The sequence below is a fragment of the Dermacentor silvarum genome, chromosome 9 (assembly GCF_013339745.2).
Source record: "Dermacentor silvarum isolate Dsil-2018 chromosome 9, BIME_Dsil_1.4, whole genome shotgun sequence".
NCBI lineage: Eukaryota > Metazoa > Arthropoda > Arachnida > Ixodida > Ixodidae > Dermacentor > Dermacentor silvarum.
The window spans coordinates 129,107,450-129,131,966 of NC_051162.1; the positions used below are offsets into that span (position 1 = coordinate 129,107,450).

General features: G+C 45.6%; 1 protein-coding gene across 2 annotated transcripts in view; it reads right to left on the reverse strand.

Moving 5' to 3' along the window:
* Positions 1 to 24,517, reverse strand: part of LOC119463895 (uncharacterized) — a 148,685-nt gene that overhangs the window by 83,397 nt on the left and 40,771 nt on the right. Inside the window, exons 2-25 of one of the 2 annotated variants that reach the window (XM_049656320.1) lie at positions 19,271 to 19,394; positions 17,731 to 17,794; positions 13,715 to 13,962; positions 10,449 to 10,574; positions 7,887 to 7,994; positions 7,094 to 7,207; positions 6,899 to 7,012; positions 6,661 to 6,768; positions 5,528 to 5,641; positions 5,341 to 5,454; positions 5,157 to 5,270; positions 4,504 to 4,617; positions 4,315 to 4,428; positions 4,111 to 4,224; positions 3,897 to 4,010; positions 3,696 to 3,809; positions 3,484 to 3,597; positions 3,270 to 3,383; positions 3,044 to 3,157; positions 2,828 to 2,941; positions 2,604 to 2,717; positions 2,389 to 2,502; positions 2,150 to 2,263; positions 1,250 to 1,363 (exon numbers count right to left, since the gene is read on the reverse strand). In XM_049656320.1, coding sequence (XP_049512277.1) covers positions 1,250 to 1,363; positions 2,150 to 2,263; positions 2,389 to 2,502; positions 2,604 to 2,717; positions 2,828 to 2,941; positions 3,044 to 3,157; positions 3,270 to 3,383; positions 3,484 to 3,597; positions 3,696 to 3,809; positions 3,897 to 4,010; positions 4,111 to 4,224; positions 4,315 to 4,428; positions 4,504 to 4,617; positions 5,157 to 5,270; positions 5,341 to 5,454; positions 5,528 to 5,641; positions 6,661 to 6,768; positions 6,899 to 7,012; positions 7,094 to 7,207; positions 7,887 to 7,994; positions 10,449 to 10,574; positions 13,715 to 13,962; positions 17,731 to 17,794; positions 19,271 to 19,394 — 2,830 coding nt within the window. The remainder of the gene's footprint in view (positions 1 to 1,249; positions 1,364 to 2,149; positions 2,264 to 2,388; positions 2,503 to 2,603; positions 2,718 to 2,827; positions 2,942 to 3,043; positions 3,158 to 3,269; positions 3,384 to 3,483; positions 3,598 to 3,695; positions 3,810 to 3,896; positions 4,011 to 4,110; positions 4,225 to 4,314; positions 4,429 to 4,503; positions 4,618 to 5,156; positions 5,271 to 5,340; positions 5,455 to 5,527; positions 5,642 to 6,660; positions 6,769 to 6,898; positions 7,013 to 7,093; positions 7,208 to 7,886; positions 7,995 to 10,448; positions 10,575 to 13,714; positions 13,963 to 17,730; positions 17,795 to 19,270; positions 19,395 to 24,517) is intronic. The other variant, XM_049656321.1, reaches the window with a different exon arrangement.

Sequence of the window (24,517 nt, forward strand, 5' to 3'; positions counted from 1 at the left end):
CTCCTAATTTAATGCCGATCTTGTGCACAGGAAAGTGAGTGCGCAAAACTCAGTCCGCTTTTTCAACGTTTTACTCGCCTGGACCTAAAGAAAAAGCTACACATTCTTTGAATGCGCTCTTCCATCAAGCTCTGCATCGACTGACCAGGATAATCGAATGAGTCTGGTTCTCTTTCTCCTAATCTGACGCCGATCCTGTGCTCAGGGGGGTGACTGTAGACAACACGATCTGCTTTTTCAACGTTGTACGCTACTGGACCTGAAGAGAAAACATAAAAGTCGTTGAACATACTCTATCGCCTTGACCAAATGAATTCCACTAACCAGGATCTAATGAATCCGCCTTTATTTCTCTTAACTTGGCGCCGATGCTGTGTTGCGGAGAGCGATCACGGGTCATAAGATCGGCCTTTCTGACCTGGTAATGCCCGTTACCTAAAATTAACAATGGACAGTTTCTTTCAAGACCAGCGGGGACTGTTACGTGCCACTAATCTGGGAATTCCAATGAATCCTGCGGCTAATCTTTCAATTTCAGGCCTATCTGATGCTGGGCTGATCTACTGTGTACCACTCCGTCGGCCTTATCCACATCGTATTGGCCTGGTCCTATGGTCATGCTTACAATGTCAGTGCCGATAAATAAAGTACGACTGAAAAGAAACACACGTAGGACTTAAATTTACATGAGAATGCGAATTACCGCTGCCAATTAACGGGAAAGTCTATCAATTTTGGTACCCTGTTCTTATATTCAATGTCTATAAAATGCTGCAGCTAGTGCCTTATAACGCTCTCCGCCCTGTCTACATCGTATTCTCCCGGACCTCAATGCGCCATTTGATTGCCTTGTCAGTAGCATGGTAGTCAAAAATCAACCATACGCACTCAGTATATAGAGTCTGTCTTGCAAAAACAATTTACGGCGTAGACATGGATAGCCCGACAGTTCTGGCAGTTTATTGCTTAGCTTGATTCCTATTTGGAAAAGCGGTGGCCTATACTTCTTACGCAGTCCACCTAGCCCCGATTATAGTCTCCGGTACCTGCGACAGCTACTACTAGACTTAGCCCAAACGTAAAGGAAGAAAAAGATAGTACCATATAATTATATTACAGGAAACGTGCAGGTAATTCGAAATAGTCAATGCTACAGACCAGGATAGTAGAAGAAAAAGATAGTGATATATATATATGTATTGTAGTACAGGAAACGTGCAGCTAATTCAAAACAGTCAATGCGACAGACCAGGATAGTTCGCTGATTCCGGCAGCTTGTCTTTTAGCTTGATACCAATGTGGTACTGTGGAGAGTGGCTTCTCGCAACATGGTCTGCCCTCTCTACGTCGTATTCCGCAGGACCTAAGAAAGTCGTTGAGTGTCAAGACCAGTGCGTAAAAGTAGAGCATGAAGGACGGCCAAACGTAAGCATTAACCCTTCAACCACCTAGCCCGAGTTGTACTTGCCCAAGTTGGTTATTGCCGATATCGCAAAAGACGAACCGTACTCGTCCAGGCTCCTGCTTCTTCCGATTCCCGTTGGAGACGAGCCACACTCGTCATTTCAGTTCGCGTGTGCATTTGAGTTTCGGGATTCGAGCGCGTTGGTCGAAGCTTTCTATTCCCTTCGTTATCATCTGTTCAGATAACTACGCTCGAACCTAACACATGGGCTTTGCATGTGACCCTTACATGTGTGTGTGAAAACTCTTTATTTACAGAAGTCCTGAGGCTCAACTCTCTTATGTTTTTTTTTTTTCAGAGTTGATGTCTTTCATAAATATTTCGGTTGGATATAAGAGATGAATCGCACTTGTAACATGTCTGAAGAATATAAATATAATATGCAAGAATTAGTACAAATAAAACAAATTGGTCAATATTGTACATGCTTTTGCAAGAGATCTTGGGAGTTAAATAGACGGCTTATTTTAGCGAACAAGCAAACACTCCAATTTTATAGTGTACTGTTCTTTGAATTTAAGTGAATAGCGCGCTGCAGTGAGCGCCTTCTTATAAAAGGGTCCGTCCTAATTTGGGTATTCTACTTCACCTTATAAAGTTATCTTATCATTAGTTTAACACAGAGGATCAATGCAGCGGTAGTACAAAATGCTGTGTTGACATTTATGATAGAATATAGCAGACCAGGATACTCCACTGATTCCGGTGCTCTGTCCTTCAGCTTGACTCCAATGCGATATTGAGGTGAGGAGGTTCTTGTGGCACGGTCTGCTTTATCGACGTTGTATTCCCCTGGGCCTAGACATATCGGCTTGCATTTAGCATAGAATGACAGTGACGACTCAGTACATCGGTATGTGAAAGTGAAGGAATATTGGGTTTTAAGGTCGAAGGAAGATGGGTCTTATGCAAATGCAACCAACCAGGGAAATCGTGTGATTCCGGTGACCTGTCCTTTAGCTTGGTTCCGATTCGGTGCTGAGGGGATCGACTTCTTGTGACGTCATTTGCTCTATCCACGTTGTAGTCAGCGGGACCTACGAACGTCGGTTTGCATTGTAAATACTAGAGCTTGGTAATTTTGATTTCATAGATATTTCCGTTAGTATGGACAGAAACAAGAGATGTACCAACACACCAGGATACTGCACAGATTCTGGTAGCCTATCCTTTAGCTTGATGCCAATGTGGTGCTCTGGCGGGCGACTTCTCGTAACACGGTCTGCTTTGTTCACGTTGTATTCACCCGGACCTAGGTTTTTTTTTTATTTTGTTTACATTATTCATCTGTGACCAGGCTTGAATAGATGCCGACAACGAAATAAACGCAAATTTGATAAGATAATTTTAATTGTGACCAACCAGGATAATGAAGAGATTCCGGTGGCTTTTCTTTCACCTTGACGCCTATTCTGTGTTGCGGAGAACGAGTTCTTGTCACGTGGTCTGCTTTTTCTAGATTGTATTCCCCTGGGCCTAGAGATATAAGCACACTTTAGCAGTGATCAGCAGCAACAAGCAACTATACGTGAAGCAAAAATAAACCGAGTAAGTTCTAAATACTTAAACGTGACCAACCCGGATAGCCCAAAGACTCCGGTGGCTTGACTTTAAGCTTGACTCCAATTTTGTGTTGCGGTGAGCGACTTCTAGTCATTTGATCCGCTTTGTCCACAAAGTATTGCCCTGGACCTGAAAACACCGTCACGAGTGCATTTTTAGCGCTACTGACCAGTGATCAAAAGTAATACAAATCGAGCAAACAGTCGTGTTTTAGACAGGACTAATTAACTTAGGCACTGACCGGGATAATCAAGAGACTCCGGAGGCCTGTCTTTTAACTTCACGCCCATGTGATGCTGCGGTGAGTGACTTCTCGTCACGTGATCTGCTCTCACGACGTTGTAGTCACCAGGTCCTGGGAGCGTGATTTCAATTTAGTCATGATCAACATGAGCATTCCAAAGCTACATAGAAAAAAAGTCTTAATTCTCGCAATTCATAAAAAAGCTACTGACCAGGGTAGTCTAGAGACTCTGGTGGCTTGTCTTTTATTTTGACGCCGATTCTGTACTGTGGTGACCGACTTCTTGTCACATGGTCCGCTCTGTCCACATTGTATTCCCCTGGACCTAAGGATGTCGCCGTACTTCAGTAATAAGTGGCAAGAAGGCAGTCGATTAAATGTACGAAATAATAGATGGAGGTAAAGTAATCGAAAGTGACCGACCGGGGAAATCAAGCGACTCGGGCGACCTTTCTTTCAACTTGCAGGCAATCTGGTGCTGCGGTGAGCGGCTTCTGGTCACGTGGTCTGCTCTGTCGGCATCATATTCACCAGGTCCTACGGATAGTATTCCGTCTTTTTCTAATAATGGTCATCAGGAATACGCTGCACGTTTCTTTACAGAATTTGGCAATCGTCACTGACCAGGATACTGCAGAGACTCCGGAGGCTTGTCTCTTATCTTGATTCCAATGAGGTGTTGCGGTGAGCGGCTTCTGGTCACTTGGTCTGCTTTGTCGGCATTGTATTCGCCCGGCCCTAAAGTGATTGTTTGCTTTTTATCAATAACGAACTTGAATGGCAACACAAATGTAAAAGCATCGCGCGTTGCTTCGAACAGTTCTTAAATGTGACTGACCCGGGTAGTTCAGAGACTCCGGCGGCTTGTCTTTCAACTTGGAGCCAATGCGGTGTTGTGGCGACCGAATCCTTATCACGTGATCCGCTTTGTCGACATTGTATTCACCGGGGCCTGAGGACGTTATTGAATGCAGAGACGTAATGAACATAGGTAGGCAAAAAATAAAGGTTAGCGTTTCTCAACCATGGTGTTGCGACTGACCCGGGTAGTGCAGGGATTCCGGTGGCCTGTCTGCTATTTTGACGCCAATCCTGTGCTGCGGGGATCGGCTTCTGGTCATCTGGTCAGCCCTTTCTGAGTGATACTCGCTGGGCCCTACAAAAGTGACGTCAGAACTTACGCGACATAAGACTCCTGAAAAATGCGAAGTGGCATCGATAGTATACTAACCGGGGTAGTCAAAGTGCTCGGGCGGCTTTTCCTTCAATTTTGACCCTATGTTGTATTCCGGTGACCGAGTGCGCACCACCCGGTCTGCTTTGTCCGGATTGTACGCTCCTGGACCTGAAAATGGCATACTCGAGCTTGCATACAAAGATTGTGTGGGGAAATGTTTCGCGTGGAACGTTCGAAAGCTAAGGAGATTGAAGGCTTCATTCCATTTCCAGTTTTTCATCTGTCAGCGGCACGAAGTTCATGCGGTGTAGGTACACTTCTTTAAACGCCGTACTGAAAAGGCTAAATGTTGTTTATTTGGTTTATAAGTGCACAAGAAACGGCAAAGTAAAGAGGTTGTGTATTGTGTTTTGAAATTCTTATCCAGCTATATCATCATCGATCAAAGTATGACATGCGTTTAGTGTACATAACCTAAATCAGCAGCTACCATTATGTCAGTGGGCTTCGTCACGCTTCCGCAAATGTAATACTCGGAAAAACTGGCTGGAGTTCGGTGTGAAACTGTTTCAAAATTAGCTTTATTCTCTGACTTGGCTTGCTAGCAAGATGGAAGTGTCCAAGGCTAACAGGACTCCGTGCTTTGAAAGAAAACGTGCGCTTTCGCACGACCGAGACAAATCAAATACCCAGACGTGATGACGCACCTGGGAACTTCAGTGAATCCGGAGGCTTGTCTTTGATCTTTAACCCGAAGCTGTACTGTGGGGCCCGATAGGCCGCCATAATCTTTCCTTTGCTTAAGTCGTAGTCCGTTGGGCCTGCGAACGTTCTCGTTGTGCACAGTGCCAAAAGGCCAAAAAGAATCTTGCCAAAAAGGAATTCACAAACCGGGAAAGTCGATCGACTCCGGAGCCTCGCGTTCAAGCCTCTTGGCTAGACTGAACTGTGGGGCTCGTGAGAAGACTGCCGAGTCCGCCTTGGAGGCGTCGTAGTCTCCTGGAGCTGAACATGTACGTTTTGCGTCACTGAAACGGCCGTTGTGTGCGCGAGGACGAAGAATGCGCATTGAACGAACCCGGAAACTCAGCGCTGTCTGGTGGCCTTTCCATCAGTCTGTGCGCCATCGTGTGCTCTTGCGATCTGGTGTACACAGCACCATCAGCTCGGGTTATGTCGTAAGCACCAGGCGCTGCGTGGTCGGCGCATGTGGAAGGTAAGATGAGTCCTTAACAAAACTTCAATAACCGCTTAGCTGTCACTGCCATGAAACTACAAAAGGGCTGTATATTTTCATTTGCGAAGCACAACTAAGATCACAGAGTTATTTCCAAAAATTTCCGAAGGAAACTCTGTCAATATTGTCTTCTGGAGCTCATGTATGCCGATTCAACTATCGTTAAATGATGGGTAATAAATTGATATAAGCTTCGTCGTTCTGGCTTCAAAGGGCTTTCTTGCTTTGCAAATTGTTCATTTGCGATAAAGTATTGCGGTGTAAATGCAACAATCGCAATAAGTTTGCATGTAAGCAGGAACATACCACCTTGAAGCGTTTAGAAAAAAAAAGTATTCTTTAGAAAGGCCGAGCGTAATGAATAATGCCTTAAGAACTTCGAAAGCCGCAATCACGAATATTAGACAAATCCATGTGCCACACATCATTCCAACGGTGTACCTGAACGCTCGGAGCACCAGTTTCCACTAGTAATATTTAGGAAACTCCAAGTGTCATGGTCACATTACAGTCCCGAAAATATGTTCATGGTTACCCTAAAATTTTCAACTCAATTTGGAAATTACCTCCTCTTTCATGCCAGTTAAACGCACTTTCGCGGGAGGCAGGTCTCATTCGCACAGAATGTGTACAGTCAGTTCGTTTTTCCTCTGTCTTTCCTCGTTTTTTTCCGGCTTACTGCAAACCATTACTCCTTCGCTAGATTTCAGTTTCAGTCGGGTCACTAAGACGACATTTTTTTCCCATTTCTGCAGCATGAAGCCTATATGCAATTCAAGGGGAGCAGCAAACTAAACGAAAGCGTTTCATTGCGCTCCAGTGCGTTTCAAATGTGCGTTTCAGATACATTTTAGCTCACTTTGTGCGAGTGCTTCTGTGCGGATAACGAAATTCAAAATTACCAAGGTGCAGTAGTGCGCAGTGCGGGGTACCAAAGGTGCAGAAGTCAATCGGTGACAAAATTTCTCACGAACCAGGGAAGTCTTCTGTTTTCGGTTCCTTCAAGCGCCTGCCGAAGGAATACTCCGGTGGCCTGGCGTGAGAACTGTCGTACACCTTTCTACTTTCGTACGATCCAGGACCTGGTGTGAGAGATTCGGTGGGACAAGTTTTCCAAGGGATGTGAAAGTGTGCCTTGATGAGCACATTTTAGTCCCCCCCACGCGATACATTCTCAAGAAAGGCTTAGCTTTAGATTTTTTTTCTACAGACCGGGAAATTCGAGTCCCTCTTGCTTTGGCTCCTTCAGCTTGCAGGCAATTCCAAACTCTGGTGACTTCACGAAGGTGATACTCTCTGCCTTTGCTGTTTCGTAATCTCCAGGAGCTAAAGAAAGAAAACTTCACATAAGCTCCTCGCGTTCACTTATTTCAGTCGTGTAGCAAGCATCCTCGGGCAGGCACTAACCGGGAAATTGAAAAATTTCCGGATCGCGAAGCACACCCCTTCGGCGCATCGAGTAGCTCGGAGATTTCGGATACACGGTGCTGTCGGCTTTCTCTGGTCGGTAGTCACAAGGAGCTGGAACACAGACACGCCATGCTTCTTCATTCATGAGAAAACTGACCTTCACGTTTTCAATTTGGTATGCCTTCTCACTGCTATATCAAACAATCAATCACTCCACCAAATCAAACAAAAATAATCATTTCCAGCAGGTTTGTTCTGGAATGGACAAGCCAACTGCAGCTGAAAGCACCCTGGAGGTGCCGAAATGCCCATGCACGAAGCAGTATAATACAGAATGTTTTCGCGTGTGTCATTCTTGCTGTCAGCATTGTGCCTGCACGTAATACTTTGAAAGCTAGCAACATGCAGGGTATAAGCTACCCGAGTTTATCATTACGCATTGATCTTGCACCTCGAAAAGTTTCTGCTTTATTGGCGGCTTTCATGTTTCGCTCCCTTCGGCCTTTATCTGCGCCCTTTTGCAAAATGATTCTCAAGACACCCCTTGCACTGTCCAAAAAGTTACTGGATACTTGCCTGACGTGTATTTTTTTTTAACTACGAATTGTGATGTTTGCTTACGCGGCAGCAGGCAAGCTCATCTGCTTGTGAAGCTTCTTAAATTTTCTCGTTATGAGGGCTAGCACGTACTTCGCTCTGAAGGTGCCCAAACGTTCCCGATCACCAGAGCTTCGATCAAACAAATTATTTTTTTTTCATTTCATTTATATTTCGCAATGCAAGCACTGACCTGGCAGTTCTTCGGGACTAGGCCCGCGGAGTCGTCGGCGCATCGAGAAGCTCGGTGATTTCGGGTAGACCACTGAGTCTCCCTTGTCGATGTCGTAAACACCTGGGGCTGCAATCGTGTAGCCACCCATAGGGGCGCATTTTTACGAAGATAAATTTCAAACGTGCATCTGACTGCATATCATTATTGTGCACTGCTGGATTAGGTAGCCCTGCTTGCACAAAGATAACATGCAAGCAACTACTTGTGTACTGTCTGCCTCTCATCTGGCTACTTCACTCGGCGATTTGTTCTTAATGCGAATGCCATACTAACTTGTCTAGACATCAGTTATATTGCACTCTGTAGCTGTTGATCGTCTTTGAATGCCTGGCATTTGTTCCTTATCATCCGTCGTTTCAGCTATATCTCGCCGGCTCGGTTGTTACCTATTCTTGTAACATAAATATTTTCTGCACGAACTGTCTTCAGAACCAGTACGTCAATAAAATTGAAGAAGATAAGACTATTTTAACAAACAATAAGTTTTATGGCATTACGTCAGCGTGAAGACTTCTCTGCACTGCGTGAGGCTCCGCTTAATTACCTTAAACACGTCGGTATGAGCAACCACCGCGTCCTTATGAGCGAAAATGCGTTATCGTTAAATTAGAATATTAACAAACTGACCTTCTCGTGAAGTCCCATTTTATAGCTTTTTTTCACACTATATTGTATTGCGGCTGCTGCAAAATCAAGGTAAGAAAGTCTCTCTTACATCAAACAGAGAAGTGTGGCTAGTTCGAAAACACGCTGCGATTCCTGGAGTGGCAATACGCGAAAGATATTTACAAAATGAGCATGGGCAAAATTTAAATATCGCGGTTCTGTGAGTTTGCTTCAGCGGTTTCTTTCTCAAACAAGCGCAGACAAGAAGTGGGGCGAGATGTTGGGGCAGTGCACTGCGTGACGCTATACAAGCGACAAATGGTGGCATGCCAAGCTCGTGACGACCAACGCCAGAATGGACGTTTGTCTTTTTGTTGTTGGTAGGGATGCAGAACCTTTTTTTTTTATATATCCATCACGCAAGTTTTGTTAATTAGGTTCGTGCTTAGTGCTTGCTTCCTCGTAAAGGTGAAAGTGCGGCAAGACGTCACGATAGCAGAGTGCGTGGTGCAATTAGCGAAGACGTCAGAGTTCGTTGGCGCGGAGGCTCGCAAGATCAAAACAACGCAACATTTACCGTTTGTTTACCAGGTTCTTTGTTGGGAAGCAGGAGATGCCTAAGTTATTCGCTAAGGCTGCTGACGACGAATCGATGAGCGTTAATAAGTGTGGCACTCACCACGTGCGGTGTGCTAAAGTTTCACGACAGAAGATTCTTGATGGCAGGTGAAGTCGCATGTCAGGGTTCAGGTGAGTATAATCGGGAGTTGGTGGATCTGTGCGACTTAAGTGTCGAAGTCTCGCGCAATGAGGTCGCCAAAGCGCTAATGCCCTTCTCGAAGGCAACTGAGTTGTGAGATCACTTGTGACTGTACACGAGTGAGCATTCACCCACGTATGTGCACACACTGACTCTCCTTCCCCCTTCTTATCTTTCTTTCTCCCTTTCTCCAGGCGCAGGGTAGCCAACCGGGCGCCGCCATGGTTAAAAACCTCCCTGAATTTCTTTCTTTATCTGTACGTTTGTTCCTCTCTTCCGTGCTTATTTTCTCGTAGAAGTTGAAGAAAAATTAGGCGAGAACCCATCTCACGATGACTGTTGATGTTATTGCAATTAGCATTCATCCAATGTATCGACACACCGTATTGCCACCGCCAAATCCTGTCACGTGAGCCGTGTACTGCAGCCTAGCTCGTCCCTCGCGATTTTCTCTGGACCCGCGCTACCCCATCTAGCGTCGTGTGCGCGAAGTCTCCCTCCGTTTGAGTGACCTCCGAGATTTCGCCAGGGGCTCGCCGGTGCGTGCTAACCCTGACAATTGATGCTTCGCTGCCCGCGGGCATACACCGCGCAGCGCTAAAGCCTAGGGCTATAGTGTGCTTGAGGAACCGGCATGACGTGGGTTCGAATCCACCCAGCAACGCGGAAATTTTAAAGCATATTTTCTATTGAAGAGAAAGTGGCGTAAAGAGGCTAGATAGGCAGACACAAAGTGGCTGAAGTAGGCTAAGAATGCAAATCGCATTAACAGTGCAGCAACACTTCCTGATATAGCGGGATGCGTGGTGCAACAAGCGGCGAGTGCAGAATTCGGTGCTGTCGGGGCTGGAAAGACCAGATCAACGCATCATTCGCCGTATGTTAACAGGTTCTTCGTTGGGAAGAGGAGATATTTCGAAGTGCTTCCCGTGGGCTACAGGTGTTCCTTTCTCGAGTGCTTGCGTTGTCCTAAGAGTAAGAGCTAAGGAGTAGCCGGCGCCTTATTTGTGCGTCAACATCTTCTTATATCATATCAATAAAAAAAAAAGTGCAGCAGGATTTCGCCATGTAGAGGGGTGCGTGGTGCAACAAGCGGCGAGTGCAGAGTTGGGTGGTTGGCAAGGCCCAAACCACGCATGCGCCGATTTGTTTACCAGGGTTGTCGTTGGGTCGGAAGAGGCTCTTAAGTTTCAGGCCGAAGGAGTAGCGGGGCGCTCGCCTGTTGCGGTGTACGAGCTTTGGGCGGCGGTGAGTTTCTTCTTGGCTTGGGCGGTCGGCCTCTGAAACAAGTGCCGCGAGCGTTATTCGAGCGCCGTTCTCACAGCCATTCCCGCAGCGGTTTTCGAGTTTTCGTTCACGCCGTCGAGTCGCCACAAAAAGTTGGGGACCTCGCTCAACCAACGTTCTGCAATGAACTATACTTTCTCAAAGACTGATGTCATATAACATGAGAGCACATGTCGAAATAAGAGTATACGCAGTACAAAAAGTGATCAATTCACGCACTAGTGCAATAGAGGAGACGTGCATCTTAAAAAATATTACTCACAACGAACTCATTTCATTAGGAAAGAAACATGCATCGCACAAGTACGATAGCAGCAGTGACGGTGATAATGATATGCAACAAAGTTCCAGCCAGCAATTCTTAAAAACTAATTCGAACAGTTACGCGGTCATATGGTTGCTGCACAAAATGAAAGGATTTTGCTTTGTAGGCCTCGAGGCTTGCAGTACGCAACGCGAACGTCTTTACCTTCTTATATGGTTCAATCCTGTACTCTTCCATAGACAGGTAATACGCACGTATTGTAAAAATATCATAAACGCAGTCATGTGAAAACGCACCTACAGAACATACCCAGTTTATTTTCTTTCTGTCAGTAATCGAGCAAGTCAAGGAACCTGGTTAAGTGGTCGTATAGAAACACTTGCCGGTCTTGGTAAACAACCGACGGCAAAATACACATGAGCGATTGTCCACACCAGTTCTCACAAATCATTTTATCCGATCCGAATGGAATTCGGGCTTTGTCCCACCTTTGTGTCTTGTTAAAATTCTTCCGGCGAAAAATAACTTTTCCAGCCCCAAGTTCGTAATATACCCGAACTTATAAAAACGCCTGGAAAAACGCAACACACAAGAAAGACAACTGCAGACAGGCGTTGTTTACAACTGTTTATTCCATTTCGGCGTCATAAAAGACATAGCAAAGACACGCGCATTCCCAGCTGCGTCAGTCAGAATGTGACAGCAATGACCAATAACACACACACAAAAAATGTCTGTGTTCGTGGCAATACACTCTTCAAGAAAGCGTTTCTAGATATCGCTATATACCGTCGGCAATATGGCCGCGAACTCAGTCGAGTACTGCCAGGGTCGAGACAACAAACACGCTTATATGTAGGTCGGTCTGCATGGATATCTCCATGTTACCAAAACTTGCGTATAGATCCCCGTTTATTTTCATTGGCGCGCTATGCATTCCGCAGGCGGCCAGTGAATACGCGCAGGTATTCAAGCGCGCGCCGTGTTTGCACCCGCAAGGTTAGCGCGCCATCTAGCCGGGAGACGGAAAGTGCGGGGAGCCAGCGCGCGAAAACGGCAAGTTCGGTTGTCCGCAAACGGGTTTCTTCCGGTCATTACAGGTGGAGCTGCGACTGCTACATTTATAATGTGCTTCGCATCGCTGTGACTTGGTCAATGTACACCTCCGTCCATAAACTTTTTTCGTAGGCCTGGATCCACGATTAACAAAATGACTCATTTTTTACAGGCAATATAACCTGACCAGAAGTGAAAAGTAAAATGGTCTCACCGCACGAAAATGGCGCTGCACTCCTGAATTTCAGGTGCAGTGACAAAAACGCGACAAATTCTGTGCTCCAGAAACTTCTGCGGTCGGCTGTATACGTATGAGCCACAAGGTCACAAGAGTTTCGGATGCAGCACTGCCTCAGCGCTCCCGAAATGGCAGTACTCAAAAAAAAACAATAAATAAATGAGTGTAGTGCAAGATGTCAACAGTGTATTCAAAAGAACACAGAAGAACACGTGAAGCTCACAAACCAACGACGGATCCACAGAACTATACTCTACGTTATATTTTCTGTGTCAAATGCAGCGTCGAAGAATTAATTAGGATAGTCATTAAAATACTTACTTGGTCAACTTTCTCGCAGAAAAACGCACTGTTGTCGACAGGATTAGCGTCGAAATAAACAAGTTCATGACAAAGCGCAAGCGAACGTACAGATTTCGAGTGTGTTCGTTAATCGGGTCGGAAGCACTCACTAGGGCTGTACCCCACATACCCAAGAAAAAAAAATATAAGGGCAGCAGTGACCAGCAACAGACTCGCAATAACAGGGCGCCCCACAAAGGAAACGCAGGTGCGAGTGAAATGTCAATCGATTCCCTCCATCCGACTCGAGCTATAAATCTGAAATTAGGAATGCAGTATTTGGGGCGGCGCCCGTCGTACGGAAATAGTTGAGAACCGCAATACATATAGGTGTCATCATAATCGGGAACTGCCGTATTTGCACTGCAGAAGTATCCCACACAGTGCACATAGAGCCCGATGATGAATGAAAATGCTGAAGTGGTACTCAGTGCTACTTACCATATAGGGTTACCAAGTTCAGGCGTAGTGGCTGTCGCGTTTAGCCCTCAAATGCAGACTTTCATTTGTTTCGTTCTTTCTTCCCACGTGCTTCTATGCAGTGCTTGCCATATAGCGATAATTCCATCGAAGCATTTACGTGCTGAACTGACATATTGAGCGCTGTCCCAGAATCATGCACTTTGATACAAACAAACAAAAAACGGATTCGCCGTTGTCGGAGCCTTGTGACACGCATCAAAGCTTTGCCGCACTACATCCCAGGAACAACCTTGCCGGTTTCGAGTTGGCTTCATCCCTACAGGGATGGACCAACTAAAAGCTTTACTTGGTACTCGATTGTTACGTGATCGATTCTCGTCTTCGAAAATTCGGGTGAAAGAACATCCGAGTTTCTTTATGAACGATTCTCTCCACCACGCGCACAAGCAAGAAACGCATCCTCGAACACACCAACAAGCACGCAAGCGCACATACACAAAAAAGCAAGCACGCACCCACACACACATAGACACGTATATCACATGCACCACCGTTTCACTACAGGGACGGGCCAGAGGTCTGCGCAGCACACGTGCAATATACCATGCAGCTCACCCAGGATGTGTGGCCGAAGCTTTTGGCAAAGAGGCATCTAATACTGTATGACATACCACTCGAAGGGTTCGTGAAAGTACCAAAGGTTGCACTGACTCCGCGTGCCATGGTATATATACATTCGCAGCAGCACTACTATATAGCAACAACACCGATGTGACCGTGATGCGTAGGGATACGCGAGGCGTACTCACCGGGTATGTCGGCGGGCTTCGGGTCCCTGATCTTGGCGCCGAAGGTGTACATGGGCGAGGCGCTGAGCACGCACTGCTCGGCCTTCTCCGGGTTGTAGGCTCCCGGCGCGGGCGTCTTGAAGCCCTCGGGCTCGCGGAGCTTGGGCGCCATGGTGGGCGCCGACACGGTATCCTTGCCCTTCTCGGAGAGGCCGGCGATGTTGTACGTGCCCGGACCCGGGACGAAGAGGTCGCGCTTCTCCTCCGGCCTGCGATCACGCGCGATGACTGAGCACGCTGGCTGCACGTGGAAACAGTGCATGAACTCTATGCTGAACGTTGCGCCAGTCGAAACTTAGGACATCTCAGACATTTCTTGTGCTTCAGGGGAACAAGAAACATCGTAAAGCACACAGAAAAGACGGCAAGACAAGTACCAGCGCCCTTCCTGACCTGTTGCCTTTCTTTTGTTCTTCTGCGGTGTTTCTTTTCCCCTTGAAGCGATGGAAATGTATCGCAGTGCCCTTCCTGTGCCGTCGGCTTTTCTTTGTTCTATTTCTTTCTTTTTCGTTCTTCTTCTTTCTTTCTTTCTTTCTTTCTTTCTTTCTTTGTTCAATACTGCCGGCCGCCTTTTGGTAGCCTTTTGGCAGGAGTGGGTACATGATGTTTACAAGTTCTTGGTCCATCAAGAAACAACAACAATTATGCTTCTTTTTCCCCTTGACACGCTGGAAATGTCTTATAGGCGAGTACGAAGGGGACACAAGTGTCATCGTGAGAAGTGTTGACGACTCTTGCCCTAACTTTACACTTTCCTACACTTGTAGCGACACTTGACGATTATTGAGACGACAAGTGTCGTGAAAAGTGTCGTCTTGAAGGAAAACGACTCAAAAGTGTGTGTTTTTCTTAGAACCATATCTATGCCGTCACAGCTAAAATGTAAAGAAAGGTTTGAGTTTGTAAAATCGTGGAGCTTTCAGGTTTAGGACGTTGCAGCTATCAGTCGATCCTAGTGATTGATGTAAGGTCCAACTCCTCTGTGTGAGATGCCCCTTTTCCCAGCACACGGTAGCCAGCGATACTTACACACCTCCCAGCCTCTTGCTCTCTTTTACTTCTTCCTGCTTCTCTGCGTAAATTTGTTTTTATGACTAAAATAATTTTGCTCATTTTACATATTTATTTACTGATGTTACATGTCGCCGTGCGCGGTTCAGTATTATCAAAAACGTTAAGTTAACCGGGTATCGTGGACAAAACGAGTGAGAATCCCCTTGCAAAGCATTATTTTAATTGTAGAACTGAACTCAAGTGAGTCTTACGGCATGCAGCATGTTAAAGAATCCTACTCAATGATATTGATGGTGTCTCACACTCGTTTAATAGTTGCAGTTTCACAAAAAATACGTCTAGTACATGTCCGTTTCTCTCTTCATTTGTCCGTGTCTGCATGCCTAACTTTTTTCTAACATGAATCCCTTTTAACTAGCTCAACGTTCTGTCGAGTCAAGTTTAGTAATTGCATAGTATGCTTTGCAGAGACCTCATGAGTGTTAATTTATAATTACACATCTGTTAGTTGGTAATACATTCTGAATAGGCAACCACTGTTTCCTCGAATTGCTTGAAACCGAAGAAATAAATTATAAATGAATAAAGACAGAAGAAATAAATTAAGCGGCAGTGATGTGGCAGAACTCCTTGTGGATGCGTTCCTTGTAGAGGGGTGAAAACGGTGTTACTTTCTGATTGATTCTAATGGGGATATTAAAGAATATAGCTTGAAATATTGAATACAACACCGAATAACTTCATGTTCTACCAGAAATAAAGTGTACACAAGGGCAATTAGTCTAAAAAACATCTATATCCTCTGAAATGCATTGTGGAAAATGATTCCTGAAAGGAATAAAAAATCTCATCCACCTAGAGTACCACGAATCTTCGTTCAAGTTGCTTTTATGCTATATACTCTTGGGTGGATCACAATGTTTCCGTTTCACTGTTTGATTCGCTATTAGATGTTCATAACGCTGTCACATCCCCTCGTCAAATTCTAGTAGGTAGTGACCTAATGCGGTGTTTTTGAATAATGACCCATCGTGAATGTGTAATTTCACTTCGTGTATGTTCATATGCATATTTAGTTTTCTAATTGTATGGTTATGCCATACGGCATACTACTGTAGCTTTTTTCCCTAGTTTTTTAGATCATGCAATAGGACAGGTTGGCGCCTTTAGGTAGCACCGGCTACTCCTCTGTCGCTTGGGAAAGAATAATATTCTCACAAAATTTGTGACAAAATGTGGCACAAAAATATCACACACAAAAAGAAAGCTTCGGTCAACATCAACACGAACTTATGTACATAAGTTTAGAAACCCACAAAGGTGTATATAGTATCATATCGCCAGCAAACGGCGACAATAACTCCTCTGTTTATTTTTGTCTCAATAAAATAAAGCATATGTACACCTAAGTGCTTCGAATTGTCCGAGAACACATAAAGAAGTTCACTGTTCCACAGACCAGTGCAAGGACCCTAAGTACCCATACATGACAGGTTAGTAAATGCGTGGGCACAAGCCACATCGGGTGACCAGTAACCGCTGCAGAGCAATATGGGCACTTCAGCAGGGATCTTCAGATGCTGATCCGTAGGCTCAAGATACAGAATGTGTAAGGACCGCCCCAGCCCGAAGTCTCTGGAGAAGCAGGAGCTCGACGTGGGCGAGTTCGCGTAACATACTTGAAGAAACGGAAGTCTCTCTGGAGAGAGACTTCCTCCGCCCAAGTTAGACTACGAGGAAGGAAGCAGACCCACGGGGGATTAGACCATGTCTGCCCCGTCGGAGAAGAGCCTTTCGGGTTATGAAGATGGAGTGGGCGCCGGAAAGAACGGAAGTGGTAATGCGGAACTTTAGAGTAATCTTTTCTGTTTTTGTTGGTGGAATGCACTGCCAATGTCTTATACGTAATATCCTTAGTGATGTGTTTTATTCAGCGCTGTGTGCGAGGTACTGTTAACGCAAACAGGTCCCTCTCTCTTTTTTTTAATCTTCCGGACGATTTTGTGGTCGGAGGTGGGGACTTTCACCGCCGATAAAAGGACGCCCATGCAAAGGGCTCGCGCTCCCGCGCAACCACGTTGGCGTTCGTGCGGAGAGGGGGCTGGGGGGGGGGAGGGGGGAGGGGGGAGGGGTCGTTTAACCCCAAATATTACAGCCTTCTGAGGTGAAAATGCTATCCACCTATAGTACCATACGCGACCGGGTTGTTTGGTGTTCCAGCTTGTTCAACAAGATGTCTACGCTTGTCCGCGTCCCCGTTTTTGCGTTCCTTGTCTGGTTTCAGGTGGTTTAAGAAGATACACTACCACTACAAATTTGCTGGTTAACGACTCTGCTCTATACGCAATTACGCAGTGAGATAGCAAACGCTATATTAAATATCCTCACTGCTACGAATACACGCCTTCAAACGCGGCATTCCTGTAATAAAGCAAATAAATAGCTTTCTGGAAGTGTTCGGCTATTTGCTTACATTGGCAATCATTGATTTCTGCACAACTTTTCTTTCGTTTTGCTTCTTTCGTACAGTGAACGAAGAAATATTCTGGCGATGTGCTCTGTGATTAGACGTTCGCGTATTGCCTATGCTACTAAACAAACTACATTTATCTCAAGCCTATAGCCTATATACGTACAGCCCAAGTTATGGTAACTTTTGTTCTTCCGATTAACTTCATTTCTGTTTTCTTTCATATTCTTTTGCCTCAAAACATTTCTCAAGCCAACCGGAATTTATTTTTCATGTTTGGAATAGAAGGCTCCTTCGGTGGCCTATTTCTCCAGAATTTTTATAATTCAGTAAACAACAGCAAAAAAAAAAGTTAGTACATAGAGGGATCACATCACTTGGTTGGATACTTCGCGTTCCTAAACATAGCGGTCACGGTCACGAAGCACTTCGCCGCGTTGTCTGATGCAAAAATTCCCACTACGCGTACCAGCGTCTGAAGTGAGTGACTTACTTGGTTCCAAAGGTGAAGGACGGAGCCTTTTGTCCTTTCGTGACATTGGTGCTTGCCCTGTCCCCTGCAAAAGTTTCAGGAACAGTGTTGAGAAGAACGCGCTCGAAGGATCATCCCATGTACTGTACGGACGGGCTCGACCGTACGAGACGTCGCTACAGTGTCGTCACATAAGAAGTTGTGTCTTCACGTGGATTCACGGCGCAGTAGAGAGCCTTTTATTGCGTGAGCAATTATGCGGACAGCATACTTGCTGCAGCTAATGCGGACAGCAATTATGCGGCCACATTTCGATGGAGGCTAATGCAAAAAAGGCCGTGTACCGTGCATTGGGTGCACGTTAAAGAACACCAGATGGTCAAAATTAATCCGGAGTCCCCCACAACGGCATGCCTCATATCATATCGGGGTTTTGGCCCATGAGACCCCAGAATTAAATTTAATTCAATTGTTTTCTAACTTAATTACAGACCGTAATTAAAGGCGTGCTCGGTTTTATTAAGGCTATTTATTTATTTATTTATTTATTTATTTATTTATTTATTTATTTATTTATTTATTTTAACCTACTGAAGAGCGACAAGAAATTTTCAGTAACTGCTAAAAGGGGGCCTAACTGGCAACGCGCGCACTCTTCTGGAACAGAATTCAAGCATTCAATGGCACTAAGACAAATATTGTATGGGGAACATGTCTGCACAAGTATGAGATTATTTAATGTCTGACTTGACTTAATCTATTGGGTTTGATAACGGATTTGACGTAATCCATTGAGAAGTAACGTTCCGAGTTTGCCTGAAATATATATAGAGATATTTCCATTCTGCTTAGAGGCTCTCATGAAGGAGGGTTAAACTTGGGAATAGATGTTCAAAAGACGATGAGAAATATTTGTGATAACGAAGTAATAATTTTTTTTTACTAGCGTAATCTTGGCAAGAGCAATAGTCGGAAATACAGCTGCTAACGTTGTCATATATTGAAGACGGAGAAATTATAGTGAAGAGACGATACTTTAACTGGTGCCCCATTATTTGAATAGCATTACGCAGATGTGGTTATTTGATATACGTGTGCTTTCTTAAATTGAAACCCAACCTAATGTTATTGCACCATAGGCCACGGAAGTTTAGGAGACAGGGCCGTGTTTCGCGACGAATGGAAATTTCTGCTCTGTTAAGGCATACGGCTCCTGATGAAGCACTTTGTAAGTAGTAAAGGCTGCTACTGACTGAAACTTCGAATTGGAGCCCCAGACTACGCAGGAATTCTGTTTTCTCGCAAATTCCGTGTCTCCTATATTTTTTTTTTTTGCCGACGGCAACATTGTTTAAATCTTTCTTACTTTATTTTACGTGATGTATTAGGACTGCGCTTCTAGTGTAATTAGGCGGTTCTTGTGTTTTAATTATTCGCCTGTTTCCTGCCGCCATGTAATGTTGCGGACCACTCCGCGAGCCCATCGTTAACTTTTTATCTGCCCCCTGAACATCAGCATGTATTTGCTGTTCAAGTGAAGTTCAAGTTCAAGGTGCCTCACCTATGGTTGACGGGATGGTGAAGGCCCCCGGACCGGGTGTCTTGAAGTCCGACGATATGGGACCCCGTCTCTTGGTCGGAGTCCATGGTCGCTGCTGGACGTAGTAGCCCGACACATATTCGCTCTGCAAATGAAAAAAAAAAAAAACAATAAAGCATGAAATCTTAGGGTAACAATTTCTAATTGCTGTATGCGTGTTTGCTTCGATAGAGACCCATTTGAACTATTTTAATTGTACGAGCCCTGTGCCGGCGAAGTACGACGTAGCTGCAGCCTATCGCGGGGCCGCTTTCTCTTCTGTAACTGAAAACAAAGAGCTTCGGAGATAGGCTCAAATTTTGAGGACACTCTGAAACCCCGGAGTTTGAAGCAGGGCCCAGCTTCACAAAAAGCTCTTTCGATGAAATTTTATTTCTGATTACAGTCTCTCGTGACGTTTTTTTATCTACGCACCTTCACTTTGATAATCCTGCGTGATCATTTGATGTACCCCCCCCCCCCCCCCCTGCCTTCATTATTACACATGTTGGGATGTCTGCAGCTTCTTCAATATTTGTTTTGTAGTTTATTATTTGCCGCTAAGTGTGTATAACATACCATTTTTCATTCTGTTATTGTTCTGCTTTATATTATGTAACCCACTCCCATCTACAATGCACCGACGCTTTAGGATATGTCACATAAATAAGTACATAAATAAGTACGTTAATAAATAAATAAATAACCACGAATTCCGCCCAAACCTGTTGCTGGACATATTATCAGCAAAGCGGCACATTTGTATCGCGGAGAAAGGTCTTGAGGGTGCAAGCGAGAGTTTGTCTTTTCCCCCACACGTTTCACGCAGTACGCGGACACAACAGGAGGTCGGATAGAGGAACAGACATCTCACACAGCTCCAATGGGCACAGATGCAAGGTGCAGAAGCGTCATTTATTTTTTATTATTATTATTATTACTATTTGATTTGTACACATATACACACAAGGACATGAAGGAATTAGGGAGGGAGCAAGCTGACAACTGTCACCGAGAGGGGCTCAACGCCTGCCTACTCTTTTAGGAGGAGGGAATAGAGGAAATGAAAATATGAGGAAAGAAAAGAGGAAATAAATAAATGACGGAGACACAGACAGAACAAAACAAAATACAAATAATGTATCATAATGTCTATTTTCTTGGCAAGCACTGTAAATAACTCAAGACCGCTTATCCTGCTTCGAAGCTCGTGGCCACTATGCGACGACTACTGTCTCGCAACGGTTCGCCAGGTTTCGTTTGTCCTATTATATTAACCACCCATTAGATTATGTATACCGTAACCACCTACATTAGCGATTGCTGCTATCGTCAATGGTGTCACTACGCGCGGCTGAGTGCGAGGTCAGAGGTTCGATTTCCTGCAGCGCTGGCTGCACTCGCGCGAAATGCAATGATTTTCACATACCTAGCCTTACGTACACATTAAAGAACCCCAGGTCGTCAACGTTAACCCTGAACCCTCTACAACGACATCTCCCACAGCCCAATGGTCTCTTTGGGAGGTTAGAACCCGTAAATCCCTCCACTCGTGTAACTTTCTCTGTTGCGTCATCAAAAATTGACACTCACTTTAGCATACGCCAAAGAAGGTGAAGGCGAAAGCCTGCGACTTCCCGAGACACTCGTTAAATTACTTGACATTCTCATTCGAATGCGTTGGTACTTCTTATTACTTGTTTTCTCCCACCGAAAGTCGTGGATTCCAGTGCCTTAATTAACTGTGCCTTAATTAACTTCGCCCTAACTAACACCAAAGGTCGTTGGTTCGAGTTCCTGAATTAACTGTACCGTAATTAACTTTGCCTTTTCTCTTTTTCTTTTCTTTCTTTTTTTGCATGAAGAGCGGCATCGGAGCCAGTTGTGGAAGAAGACGAACGCACGAGCAGTGGCACGAGCGCGTCTCTGTGACCACGTGACGTTTTGTACCCTTTCGCGTAGTCGCCACGTTTTCGCTCATAGGACTACGAAGGTCGACCGAACGATGAGACGTATAAGGCTTTCGCCTTAATAACCGTGACGCAACAGATTCACGTTGCACGCGCGTTACTGCTTTCGTCGGGGCCAGGCAGGGGGGAGCGCGTCGTTGGCCCGTCGGCGTACTAGAGCGCGACCGCGCAGCGTCGCGCACAACGGGGACGCGACGGCATCGGACGTCCTTGTGCCTGACTCGCGAACTGTCAACGCCGCGCAACTGGCGCCGGCCTTCACGCTTTGCCGTTGACGGAGAGCGCATATCCCGCATTGAAGTCGAACAAAAGAGGGACGCACGCGGAAGCCGTAACGACCGCTCGCGATATGCCTGTTACATGGGCGTGCGTTTATAGAGCTGTCTGCTGGACAGAATGTGGTTTTACAAGGCGAGCGACCTTTGTCGTAGGGGAAAGCCGCTGCCGCGTCGCGCGACTCTCAGTAGCGACGTTCTCTATGGGCTAAAAAAATTCACAGCATATCCACGGGGTGAATGATGATGAGTGGGCGAAGCTCCGGAGGGAATCATCGGATCTCCCGCTTAAGGGGACGCTAGCACAAACGCGTTAGAAACGTGCAGTACTCTCTAGTAAGGGGGAGCGGCCACAGCGTCTTACGCAGCCATTTACACATGCCGGAACGTGCACCGCGTTTGCCGACGCCATCACATGATTGCTGAGAGAGTATACCCCCGTATTCATAAACGCTCCTCGACTTGAACTTGACTTGTCATCTTCCCTTCCTTTCAACATCTTTATCTCCTTTTTCCCCTTCCCCTGACGCTGCGCCGTGCTCCCTATTGGGCAGCAGAAATAAGCGTCACTTTCTTCTTCAATAAAATCACTACTACCGCTTTGGGCAGCGCGTTCGAAACACGTTGAAGGTAAGGCGGAGAGGCCACAGCGTCTTACACCAGCTTCTTACACGGGCCGTAACGCGCTAGCACAAACGCGTTAGAAACGCGCTAGAAACGCGGCCTTTCGTTAATGTTGGGTATTTATTGCCATCGTGGTGCGTGTGTCCATGTCCGCTTCGTGGCGTAGTGGGCTAATGCCGCGCGCTCGGAAGCGAGGGGTACCTGGTTCGATTCCGCGCTACGGACACAACTTCGGAATTTTTTTTCTCATTTTTCTCAGACTGGTTACACACTACTACTACGACGGGGACGGAACGGGTGCCGCTATAAGGAGCTTCGCCCCTAAAACTAGCGGCAGATTTCAGCGCGTTTCTATCGTTGGCGTGCCGGACAGAATCAGATGCATTAACGAGGCATTAACCACAAATATATAGTACGTCTAAGCTACGAATAACGGACTGGCATGAACGACTAGCAGAACCATCAATAAAGCAACCCATTACTTGAATTCAGCGTGTTCCGCGTGACTTCTTTATTTGTCATTTTCCAGACTATTTCATTTTAAGACGATACTGAAAGCAAGGGACCTACTAGTGCGTGTAGGTGAAAAGTAACAGCAGTCGTCGCCTCTCGAGTTGGAGCGTCAAGATCGTGGCTTTACCAATTACGCAACGTCCGTCCTAGTAAGGCCAGAATCCAGAGAAACCAGCAGGAACCATCTAGTTAGTCCTCAATTTGAGCGCTATTGTAGCGTATTTCTCCAACAAGCGCGGTCTCGTTGTTGCCTGAGTGTCTTTCATGGCCGGTTTACAACATCGCGGCTAACTTCTCAAGACGTAACCTATATAAGGCGTCCGAAAAACAACTCGCCCCAACTGGCAGACGGTCGTGCAGACCACTTAGGGCACAGCAGGGGTCTGAGAATTGAGCCACGTTCAAGGCTTTGAGCCAAACAGCTAGTAGTAGCAAAGGCAGCGAAGGGGAAAAAATACTTCGAGAATACGAAAGCGAGTTTATCTGCTGCGTCAAAAAGAAAAGAAAAGAAGAAGAAGGCAGCGGAAATGTGTCAAATAAATAAAACAAGACGCGCACGAATTGTACGTATATATATATATAGGTTTCGCTAACGCTTTTGTAGTCTCGTGGTATAACGAATGCGATTTAAAGAAAACGGAAAGTTAGAAAGCCAAGTTGTGCACATTTAAGTTCTTGCCAGCAAGGCGCGTGGTCTCATTGCCTGTCTGTGAAATCTGTCTGTTATTTTATTGTATTGTGGTTTTTCTTCTTTTTTCCTTCTTTCTTCCTTTTTCTTTTCTTGCCGTTTCGTTTTTCGCCAATTACGTGAACACTTCGGTTTCTTTTTCTGTATTTTTTCTGACTTTTTTTCTGCGGCTAAGCGGTGAAGTTGGGAGCTCGAAGTGTTCAGTCTATGGCCTGTATTAATGTATGCCTAATCAGCGCAGCTATTACGCAAGTTACGCGTCTTTCAAATTAAAATTCTGCCTGAGGATCGCGTGCTACGCCGTTTCTGTTGCTAATACTACGGGAAATGTGGAGCCTCCTACCTTGGTTCTATTTTCAAAAAGGAATAACACTCACGTTTCCATTGATACTGCGGCACATATGTCCTTGAATGAAAGGCTGACTTTTTTTTTGATCAGCCCAGTATTGTATTACTATAAGTATAATATAGAAAAACGCCACATGTCACTCCAGCTGCGTGCGTTTGAGGGTTGCTGGCCGAAGGGGGCAGAAATACATTGCAATATCCGTCGACATCAGGCATTTCTTGAAGCCGCCACTGAGTGGGGTTACTAATCGAAGACCTTGGCCCAACCACAGGGCGATTTAAAGACTGCTACATAAACGAGTGCCTGTCATAAGCTGTAGTTGCCAGTATATTGCTCGCATTCTATCACGCATTGGCTAAAGACCCTGAGCCTGTTATTGGCTAAAGACACCGACAGATTTGGTTAAGCACTCGTATTGTAAGTGAAATTGTTTCACATCTGAATCGACCTCTCGGACGAAGGCAACCGGTTCCGAGCAACGTGCGCGGGAATCAGGCACTCGCAAGGTAAATACTTTCTTGAAAGGCGTTTCACCAACTCGCCCAAGCTTCAACGTTAGCACTTGGTGTGTTTGCATTCGACATCCTTCCATTTCCGGTTTCCGTTCGTGAACTGAACTTGCAGATCGCCAGAGCTATGCTGCTTGGTTCAGACTCTGTGCGCGGAACTATCGCGTGAGCGCCGGCTGCTATCAGAAGCTCACGGCAGTCTTGGCAGTCGTCTAAAATATTGTCACACCTTTCTAAGTGAGCTTTTTTTCCGCGATGATGATCACAGACGGTCTCGTGTGCTTGTATTTCCTTTATCCCC